The sequence below is a fragment of the Pinus tabuliformis genome, chromosome 3_1, assembly GCF_031772625.1.
Source record: "Pinus tabuliformis cultivar Carrire ecotype Pingquan chromosome 3_1, CPIR1, whole genome shotgun sequence".
Lineage (NCBI taxonomy): Eukaryota > Viridiplantae > Streptophyta > Pinopsida > Pinales > Pinaceae > Pinus > Pinus tabuliformis.
This window is the reverse complement of record NC_142301.1, coordinates 18,232,223-18,244,119: the sequence shown is the minus strand read 5'-3', so window position 1 is coordinate 18,244,119 and position 11,897 is coordinate 18,232,223. Positions and strand designations below refer to the sequence as shown.

Below are 11,897 nucleotides of genomic sequence, written 5' to 3'. Positions count from 1 at the left end.
TCCCCCGGCAATATTGGAATGAGGAGGCCTTCATCAAAATTGGAAACGCTCTGGGGACATACTTGGATCACGATCGCTCTTATGTAGATACTCGGAGAAGAACCATGGCGCGCATCCTGGTACATCTTGACACCAGGGAAGGATTAGAGGAGGACATCACCCTGCAATGGGGAAGGCACAAGCGCATTCAGATACTGGATTATGAGGGTGTTCCATTTCGGTGCAACCGGTGTCACCAGGTAGGGCATCTCTATAAGGATTGCCCTCTCAATAAACGCGAGAACAGCCCTCCTAAATATACTCCTATCGTTCCTCGAAGAACTGCGCCTCAGATCTCCCCGCCTCAGATGGTTACATCAACTCCACATGGAGCGCTTCATCATCCTCCGTCTACTACTGAGGGCACATCCACTCCTCCCATGACAAGGACAAGGGCAGCAGCTGCAGCAATTCAGAAATCGGGTACTGATCTATCTCCTTCATCTCATACTCTTTCCCTATCATCTGATTGCATTAATTCTATCTCTGTATCAAAGGCTCAGTGCTCTATCCCGCCGCCCCCTCCTACTACTGCTACAATCCCTCCTTCCCTTACCCTTGATCATTCCTCGTCCCCATCTCGCCCTATTGTGCCTCTCCCTGAATCAAAACCGCCTCACCATTATTCTCTCCGGCCCCGACCCTCACAATCTGTCTCTGATGGTACCTCGGGGCTGAGCATTATTCCCCCTGATCCTGGTCACACCTCATCCAGGGGACGAAAATCAAATTTGAACAAAGCCATTCGGCGTGCTGGGGCTGAAGTTGCTTCGGGACGTCAATCCACCATTGTCGGGGCCCTTAGAGCTACAAACCCCCCACAGCGGGGTCCCCCATGAAGTGCCTATCCTTTAACTGCAGGGGTTTAGCTAGCTCCCCCAAAAAACTAGCCCTAAAACGACTTTTTCAGGTCGAATTACCAGACATCATCTTCCTTCAAGAGACTTTGGGTTCTGCAGAATCTATATCTCTTGCCCTAAAATCGATTGCGCCAAAGTGGCAGTACATTGGGCTGGATGCTATGGGCCGTTCGGGTGGAATGGCCATTGGCCTCAATCCTTACTCCATCAGACTGGACTCTTCATGGGGAGGGCCAGGATATTTGGGTGCTGACATTTTTTCCAAAGACCTTGGGCTGCCACTGCGTATCATCAATATCTATGGACCCTGTCAGCAGAGAGAAGGATTTTGGCGCACCCTCCTTGATCGATCATTGATGCAAGAGGATAACCTGATCATTGGAGGCGACCTAAATTTCTCCTTGGGATATGGTGAATCATGGGGCTCATCTGCACAAGCAGACCCCATATCAGACTTCATGAGGAACCTGCTCGATCAACATGATCTCATCGACATCCCCATGAATCACCCTCTTCCCACATGGAGAAATCGAAGGATCGGGCCAGCAGCTTTGGCTCGTAGACTTGATCGTTTTTTGATCAAAGGACCGCTGCTTCGCCATCTCCATCATTATAAGCAGTGGGTGAGTACTGGGGGAATTTTGGATCACTCTCCCATCTTGATGGAAATTATGGGTCCTCACCCAAAACCAAAAGCCCCTTTCAAATTCAGCCATCTATGGTTGCAGGACCCTGGTTTCTCTAAACTGGTCACGGACTTTTGGGCAGCTCACCCTATTAGCAGGGAACCCTCTTTGGCTAGGGGTTTCGTCAAAAATATGACAGAACTTAAACATATTGTGATTGAATGGGCAAAGATGAAAAAAGCCAAGGAAGATGAACTGCTCATCTCGATAGAAGCAGACATTCACGCTTTGCTGGATGAACAAAACCTGGGCTTTATCTCTGTGGAAAGCAAACACAGGCTGGTCGAATTAGAGAATCAGAAGCACAGTATACTCAAGCTCAGAGAGGAATCGATCAGGTTGAGAAGTAGAGCTACTTGGCTCAAGGCAGGGGATGAAAACTCCAGATTTTTTCATAATTTTGCAAATGGGAGGAGAGTGGCAAATACCATTTGGAACCTACCCTATCCTGATGGGGGTTAGGCAGACTCCTTCAACAAGCTCTCCAGTCTAGGCACTTCCTATTTCAAGGGTATCTTCAAATGCCCTGAGGGAACCAACCTTGCCGAGATCATCCGCGTAGCATCCCATTTCCTGAGGTTTGTTAACAATGAAGACTTGGAGGATCTTAATGCACCGGTCACCATGAATGAATTGGAGAACACCATAAAATGGTTTCAGAAGGAAAAGAGTCCTGGCCCCGATGGATGGACCATTGAATTCTATCTGGCCTTTTATGACATCATTGGAGAAGACATCTTGAAGGTGGTGGAAGAGAGCAGAACCTCTGGTCAGATCTATCATGCTATTAATACCACCTTCATTGCTCTCATACCTAAATCAGACTCTCCATCATCCTTCGCTGATTTTCGTCCCATTTCGCTATGCAATGTTCTCTATAAGATCATATCCAAGATTATTGCCAATAGGATCAGACCCATCCTATCCAAACACATCGCTCCTCAGCAATTCGCTTTCTTGGAAAATAGGCAGATTCATGAAGCCATTGGCTCTGCACAGGAAGCCATTCACTCTATTTGGACTAAGCACCTCAAGAGCATTCTTCTCAAAATTGATCTCTCTAAGGCTTTTGATAGAGTCAGCTGGCTTTACATCAAGATGATTCTCATCCATCTGGGCTTCCCGCATCAGCTTATCACTTGGATTATGGCATGCATTACTTCACCAACTTATAGTATTCTGATTAACGGCGCTGCATCCCATTTCTTCCACTCAGAAAGGGGACTCCGTCAGGGATGCCCCCTTTCCCCCCTCTTGTTCCTATTGGTAACAGAAGCGCTCAGTCGACTCATCATTTCTGCAAAAAGGGAGGGAACTATCCGAGGCTTAAAGATCTCAGAAGCATGTTTTCTAACACACCTTCTGTTCGTGGACGATGTCCTTATTCTCCTTGATGGAAGTATCCGGGACACCTCATCCTTCAACAAAATCCTTAAACTATTTACTCATGCCACGGGAATGGTGGTAAATCAGGAGAAGTCCTCCATCACTTTGGTAGGTACTTCTGTAGCTGAATCATATTCGGCTATGCAGGCTTTTCCATTTATCACTCAGCCTCTGGATCGAGGTCTTAAATACCTTGGATATTGGCTAAAGCCTACAAATCAAAAAATAGCTGACTGGGTGTGGCTTGTCACCAAGATTGAAAAGAAAATATCATGTTGGTACTTCAGATACCTCTCCAGAGCGGGAAGGTTAACTCTGATCAAATCAGTGCTGGAAGCGACCCCTGTTTTTTGGATGGCATTAGCATGGATCCCCCGGAACATCCTCTCAAAGATTCAGAGACTATGCAACAGATACTTGTGGGCTGGAAAGGAAGAGAAGCGCACCTTTGCTTGGATCTCCTGGAGCAAGATTGCTCTCCCCAAGAAATGGGGGGGATGGGGATTAAAGGACCTGGCATCCTTTGCAAAAGCTCTTGCTGCAAAGATGGGTTGGGCGCTGCTGACTTCCCACAGTCTATGGACTGACATAGCATACCATAAGTACATCTGGCCTCTCGACATCATCGATTGGGCTAGACTTCCAAACTGGAACAGAACGGGCATCTCTTCCATATGGAAAGCCCTCCTACACTCCCTCCCCCTCCTCAGAAGCAATATCGTGTGGCGCATCAGAAGTGGAAACAGAGCTCGCATAGGTATGGACCCATGGAGTGGATGCGGAGGTAGAAACAGGCTTCCACCAGATCTGATTGCCCTCCTCAGCTCCCGTGGCATCAGGGTACTTACACAGATTGCTGATCCTGAGGGCTCTGACATACTACATCAGGCTTGGAAATCTGGCACTCAATTAGATATCCCGATCAGATGGCACGAACCCTGGAAAGAATATTGCGATGCCCTCTCAGAATCCCATATCAGAATTGTGGAAGGGCCGGATGAACTCATCTGGCAGATTGCTGATAGTGGGATTTACTCTCCTCGTGAAGGATATAAACTCATCATTAACCACAGAAAGCCGGAAGTGCTTGACAGATGGTGGCACCAGATATGGAAGTTAACTGCATCGCCCAGGTCCAAATTATTTTCTTGGTGTGTCCTCCGCAATCGCATTCCCACTGATGAATACCTCAAGCGTAGGGCAGTATCGGGACCCTCGCGTTGTGTACTGTGCAAAGCAGACACAGAGACCACTGAACACTTATTCTTAAGATGCCCCATTGTTATACAAATATGGAATAATATCAAATTTCACATACAGTACACGGGAGACTGGTCTGGTACAGACCTTATCAGTGCTTGGATAGATTGGGGGAACAAACACTGTGGCTCGAAAATTGTAAACCTCCCTATCATTGTTAACTGGTCTATTTGGAAGTCCAGAAATAGAATGATATTTGATGGATGGGAGGCTAGGTGGCCACTCGTTGAAGCTGGCATCATCACAGCATATAACGAATTACCAAATCCTCCTCCCTCAAAACAGCGACGGCCGACCCCTCCTCCCAATATCGACATGGGCTCGCCATGGGCTTACTTCGATGGGGCTGCAAACGAACATGGCTGCGGAGGGGGTATCATTTTACACATATCCTCGAGGCACTTCTTTCATATCAAAGTAGGATTGGGGGCTGGCACAAACAATTATTCTGAGCTCATTTCTCTCCGTCATCTGTTACATTTTGCACTCAGTCACCAATGCACCAGCATCAACATATTTGGCGATTCTCAGATTGTTACAAACTGGGTCAATAGAGTTACCACATGTCACTCACACACTCTAAATGTATTGCTTGATGAAGTATTTATACTAAAGGATGCTTTTAACTTTTTTCACATCTCTCATATATACAGAGAACATAACCAGACTGCTGACAAGCTTTCCAAGGAGGCCGCGGTGATGGAGAATGGGTTATGGGAAATCACTGAATTTTTGGATCAGCAGGAGCAGAAATATTACCATCGGCCATATATAGACCCGACATATCCTACTGCGGGTCAACAGGCGACATAACATAACAGTTTTTTGAGGATTTGACTGCACAACATGATATAATTGAAATAGATTGAGGATTGCCAAAAATGGCACCAATTTTGCACAATTTTTGATAATGTAACAGACAGATATACAGCACAGACATGCAAATTTTTTGTGAAAATGTACAGAACAGTTGGCATATGCTTCAAAGCATCTACATATGTAATCTTTCATATTTATAATGAAATATTACGGATTTTTCCAGTGGAAAAAAAGATAGTTTTAACGAGTCGATAAAGACAAGCGCTCGATCTTTTTGCTTAATAATCCCTCAAGTCCAAAAATATTAAAATCTATGAGAGGGATAGCATTCCCCTTACTTTAACGAGCTGGTAAGGCTAATAGCTCGACGATCTTTTTATATTTAACGAGTCTAAAAAGAGTTTAAAAGAGGCTCGTTTTTTAGGAACGAGTGATATTTCTGGGTAGCAGTTGGTTCCAAGTAAGTTTGTAACTTCTCAAAACATGGCAATGTGAAGAGGGTGGAAATCAGAATCACTCATCGCAGATGTTCCTCAAAAAGGTAAACAATCAAGTGGAAGCGTATTGTCAGCCGAATGAAATGGAGGTGACGAAAGGAACACAACTAAAGTTCAAAAAGGGCAGATAGCAAAGCGATCACAAAGGTTATTTACCAAAGGCGGGTTTAGTTTTTAATGAGTTTGAACCTTGTGCCAACATGTGCTCAGTGTAGGTTGACTTTTTAACGAGCTTGAACCTTACGGGAACATTTCTCTTACCAGTGTTTTGATAATGTCTCTTGGTAGATTTATTTTTTAATGAGCTTGATCACTACTATAACATGTGCTCATGACCTTTTTATGTAAGCTAGAAACAACCGAGCTACGAGGTTAAAGGGTTAAGAACCTACAAACTAAGAAAATCAAGGGTCGCTTTTCACTTGCATGCAAAGGTTTGCATGCCCCCAGGTCTTTCAATAAAAGGAGAGTTTCCAGGTTACCAAATGGAAGTTCCTGCAGCTAGGCAGGATTGTTTCTGTCGACCGACAAAACTCTTCCTTTGCTTTGCCCATCGAAATGGACGAAGGTGATTGTTGTGAGCCCCAATCACATAACGTACGAAGGTGAATGATGTGAGTTTCCATTCACAATCATACAAAGGAAATAATCGCATCAAACTGATCACATAACCTATATAGGAATGTTATTTGGTCCAAGTATTATGACCTTTCAAGAAAATCTCTCTTTTCCTCTGGGTTCGCCTGTCGAAGCAGACTAGGGTGCATGCCCCCTAATCTTCATCACACTCACCGAACTACTTGCGGTAATTGGGTGGATGGGATGAAGATGGAAGAGACATTGTTGATGCGAAGAGACCATTTAGGGATGATGTTTGATTTATAGCTGTGTTTGAACCAGGAAATGAAAGCTGGTCGACAAGTTGCACCAGTCTGCCTTCATGTGGAAAACACATCACTCGGAAGAATGTGGAAACAAGGGCTTCCATGCTATATATATAATCACATCCAAGGAGTAGATTGTAATCTAGTGGACCTTGGACTACCATCACGTTCAAATAAATGGTTTTCTTTCTCAAAGTTATCGGTAACTTTGGAAGGATCCCTAATGGTCGACTGGTTCCTTTGTTGAAGCCTGACAAATTTTTTTTTTTAGGAAAAAGCGATGGCGAACCAAGCGCTTTCCAAGCAGTTGAGGAAAGGGTACTCACCGAAGCCCCTTCATTTATGATTGTTCCAGACAATATCATTTTGTAAACTTGTACTATGATTCGGGATGGTACATTAGATGGAAGGCGAGGTTTCTCTAGTTGATTCCAATCAAAGAAAACGACTAGACTGCTCGGAGGAGGTACCGGATAAATGTCCGGATAAGTTTCATGAACTGGGGGGGTCTCTTCCTGTTGTGAAGGAATGGGTGGATTGCCCCCAAGTTCATTAGACTCTATATCGACAAAAAGAATTTGAACGGTGTCATTCTCATCCTCTTTGGAAACTATATCATCTGAAGGTGGATTTTCTGAAGGCAAGACTGGGTTGACTACCATCTCGACCAGTTGACTTTGATCCGGTATGGACTCAGAAGGTTCACTTTCAATGATAGGCGATTCGATTGACAATTGAGTTATGTCAATTGGGTTTTCAACTAGCGAAGGACTTGGTAAGAGTTTCTTGTATCCGGGTGGAAGTTGCTGTGGTGAAGTAGGACGGTTATCCAAAATTCTTTTGGCTTTGTCCAAAAAAGGACAACGGTGAAGAGTGTGATCACCTTCACATAACCTACATGGAACTCTAACTTTTCCTTTTTGTTTGTTGACTTCGCTTTCACTAGTTGATGGTGTGCTATCAACCTGACTGTCAGGGGTTGATGACACTGAATGGTGCAACCGGGGAGACCATTCTCTCAAGATCCGCGGGATGCAAGGGAAATCTCGATGGTAATGGTTCTCCTTGCAAATTACGCATGGAGTTTTTGGTTTGGAAACTTTAGTGTGCGGATTTTCGCCAGATGATGCTTTGGTGTTCCCTTGTTTAGCTGGCTTCTTCTTCTTCTCCTTCCCTTTCTTTTTCTTCTCAGCTACTTGGTTTTTAGTGTCACTAGTTTCACCAAGCGAAGAGGAAGAAGGGGAAGGAGAAACAAATGAAGTAGAAGGCGAAGGGGTAACTTCAGTATCATCTAGTTGCTGATTAGATTGTTGAGGAATTACGGTGTTTTGAACGACAGAGGTCGAGAAAAGCCATACCGGCAGGCCGATTGTGATTCCTGGAAGGGACAATGTAGCCATATATGGAGAACCAATATCTCCCCAAGAGGAGAAAGGACTAGGATTCCCTCCAAGGGGGATTCCTTGATTGGTAGACTCCATTATCTCAACCTCAGATCAACGTAGGAACAAGGATGTTATTCCGTTTAAAATAAATTTTAAAGACACTTGGACGCAACTTGCTTTTTCAATTTTTAAGAGTCGAGAAAAAGCTAAAGGTGACTCTAGTCGCCTTTATTTTTAATGAGCCTGAAGTAACAGGTGCTTAGATGGACCTTTTCTTTTAAGGAGTCGAAAAGGAACAAAAGTGACTGCTCTGGAAGTCTAGACATAGGGTTTACCAAATCAATCGTAAAACTGCAAAGTACACCTTGGTGATAAATGATAGAGAAATTACCAAGGACTTATGTACGGCAGTCAATCTTCCCGAATGTTGTGTTCAGTGCATTACGATCGATAGGGCAGTAGACACAGCTTCCTAAGGATAAAGGATATCAGCCTATTGTGGTCTCCCAATATATACTTGACGGTACGAGGATCACAACTCTGTACTAGCACTTGTCGTATCAAAGAGGAGGGATCACCCAACCTTTGATGAAAACGATAGTTACCAGGTTTTACGACGCCGGAACATGTCTCTAGCCTAGACTTCTAGATGTGTTGCATTAGATTCCAAAGCATTTTTATGTTCATTGTGGTTTATTTTAGAGTTGATCTTGCTTAGAAGTTTTTCTTTCAAGGTTCTCCACGTGATGTAGATGTGAAATCCCTAAATATGCAATCTAAAATGATAAACAGTCGTTTATGTTCTTTTAGCAATGAAAATCCTAGCTACAAAGGAAAGAAGATAACGATTTTTCTTTCAGTAGAGAGCATAGAGCACACACTAAATGCACTTTCCTAAATCAAATTTCGCAAGCAGTCAAAATGCAGATGCACATGCATGTATTTGTTTTCCGCTTTCTTAATGTGTGAATGACAAAAAGAAAGCTAAGTACAGATCTGAACTATTTTCTTTCAAAGTGACAATACTAACAATTTTCTCTTTTCAAAATGAAAGGAAGACTAAGACGACACTTTTCGATTTCGAATTTAAAACTGTTTTCGACACTTGAAATACTAATAATTTCAAAATCAAGTACAATGACAAAAGTACAATCAACTATCTAGAAGAGGAAGACTTTACAACACTCTTCTTTTGATTCAGAATGACAATTACGACACTTGCATCAAAAACAACAGTTCGATTAGGCTACTTTTGACAAAGGAGGATTGCAAATGATCGAAAAATACACAAAAACATTTACAATTCCTAACTGATGGAGGCTGAAATAATGTGAAGGAAGATGGTTACAGCAAGAAGGTATTGATCATGAACAACAAAACTACTGAATAAAGCTGAAAACAGAGAGAAAAACCAAATTTCAGAGAAGAAAACACAGTTTACTCAATCATCGCACCTGCAACACAGGGAAACAGGGATGCATCTCACCTGCAACACACAAGAGGTGCGATGCATCCAAGTTGCATAGTTATAGACAGTGCGATGGGCCAGGGAGCGAAACTGAGCTTGGTTTTTGCTCAAAACTTGCAGCTAAGTTCAGTGATTTAGGCTGAGTAATGATGGACAGTAAACACAAAGCATAAGGGTAGGATCTGATGAGGTTCTGAGCTACCACAAGGGCACTTAGGATGCTTTGTAAGTCAGATGTTTAGTTCATAAACCAACCCGGAGATTGACTGAAGCAGTGTTTATCTACTTCACAATTACATAGCAAAGGCGTTTCGAAGGTTAGCTGGCTAACTTCAGGCTCCTTCTGTAGTTTATAAAGCAAACAATAAACAAACAAAACAAACTATTCGTTCCCCAGTGGAGTCGCCATTTTGTTTCAGGGAAAAATAGTGTCGATTCGAACTGCGAGTCCCACTAAGACGAGTAGCTATCTTAGAAACAAACAATGAAAGCTTTTCAAGAGTTCCTTTAAGTGTGATAGATGGAAGAGAAGAAAAGAGGACCAACCTGGATCTTCCGCTTTGATCCTAGCTTGATTTCTTATTTCCTTGATAGAATTTTCCACTCCTCTCCTACTTGTCCCACTTCAAAGAGTACCTGTAGAGTCAAAGTAACAGAAAACTATCAAAGCATCTCTATCTAAAACATCATAAACAATGCGGAATCAGAAACACATTGACCATACAATTGCATTCATAAACAATAAGATTCACAAATACAAGATCATATGGAGGAAAACTTAAAGAACTTTATTAATAGTAATGTAAGAGAGGATTACAACCCAGCTGTCTGATCCAGCATCATCCTCCCAGTTGTAGAAGCCCTCTTCACCTCATGAACAAGCAAATCACCCAACAATGCAATGTCTCTTCTCAGCAAACCAACAGCACTTCCTTACAAAATACAAAATTCCAGCCTCCAGATCTCTCAAATGAGGGATCCATTTATAGATGTCTTGCAAGGGTGTGAGTCAGCTCTGGGTTTTTTATTAGTGTCATTCCACTGATAGTTCTTGGTTCCACTTGGAGATTTCATGATCTCTTACTCATCCCTAGGCGAATTCAGAGAGGCAAGTGTCACAGGAGAAGTTTCTGGAAGATTCCATGATCATCCACCTTGCAAACTATCTCTTCCATTTGTCTATTCTTGCTCATCGCACCCCACAGAAGGCCATTTGAGTATGCATCACACCTGGCCAGTTAGGCAGTCAGTATGCATCGCACCTTAACCATGGAGCAATCTGTATGGTCCAATTTTGGCCAGTTCTGAGTATTTTTTCAGGTGGAACTTCTGGGAAATGATGTAATCAGTTGACCATGATCCTTTAGGGTGTGAAGAAACACTTTTAGGGACTTAAGGAGCCCTTAGTTTATGGACATATGAGTTTGGGGTTGCAATGCCCAAATATGTCTATAACAAATGGGCATACCTCTTGGTTGTGCTTGCCACTGGTGGCGTTGATTTATCAGGTATACCAGTTCTGTTTCTTCTTCTGCTTCTTTATAAACTACTTTCAATCCTGGGAGTGATGGGCAACTTTCTGTGGCATGATCTTTCGTACATATGGCGCAGATTTGGACCGTATCCAGTGGGCACTCTTTGTGGCTATGCTTCTTTCTGTATCTAGGACAGAATATCACCAAGTTTTGTTCTGGTTCTGCTTGATTTTGTTTGGCTTTCATAATGTCCAATTGCATTGTCAGAGTCCCTAGAATATTAGTTTTGAAATCCTCTAGCAGATTGCCAATTTTTGCACGAGTTATACCTCCACCAGAGATTTTGTTATCCCTTGTGATCATGTCGCGTTCTACTGGCTTCAATCTTGTGCTGCCTCTTGAACACCTGATACACAAATTAATGATGTCAGCAAAATTTTCCTGATATATATCACCTTTACCCATAATATTCAATGTTTCTACCCATTGTTCTTTCATCCCTTTAATTAGTGTAGTTTTCAGCACATTATCAGGTAAAGGTAGAGTTGCATAGGGAGACCGCTGAAGGTTATATTGAAATCATTCCACATATTCTTCTAATGTTTCACTTGGTCTTACTACCATCTGAAATATTTCGTCTTTCAATTCCCTAGATCTGCAATAGTCCTGATACTTTTTTAGGAAAGCGGTTTTCATTTGATCCCAATCGTTTATTGTGCCTCCACCTAATCCCATAAACCATCGTAAAGCTGCTCCTTTCAATGTGGAGGGAAATAACTTTAGTTTTTGGGGATCGGTGGTATAATCATACCCCCGACACAATACATCAAACTCAAATAGGAATGCATCTGGATCCTCTGATGTCAGCCCATGAAAGGTAGGAATGTTTTGGAGAGGAATTGCTTTCATAGGTGCATTGACTACAGTGTCAATGATGGGATACTGCAATGTGGAGGTCTGAGGTGCTTGTGGGTTGTTGGCCATTTGATCAAATATGTGCCAATACCCTTCTGGGATCTCTAGAGAGTTATTCCTAGGATGACTAGAAGGGGTGGGAATGAGCTTAACAGCGCTTTCCTGGTCGGGAATAATGAGCGTTCCTTGCTAAACTACTACCTTAGGGGATCTTGGCTCCTCT

At 42.9% G+C, this 11,897-nt stretch overlaps 1 protein-coding gene across 1 annotated transcript; it reads left to right on the top strand.

The window, feature by feature from the left end:
• Nucleotides 1-1,060: 1,060 nt before the first annotated feature.
• Nucleotides 1,061-2,047, top strand: LOC149185553 (uncharacterized). Its single transcript, XM_089409079.1, has one exon. It carries the CDS (start codon nucleotides 1,061-1,063, stop codon nucleotides 2,045-2,047), a length of 987 nt encoding a protein of 328 aa, XP_089265205.1.
• Nucleotides 2,048-11,897: the final 9,850 nt, after the last annotated feature.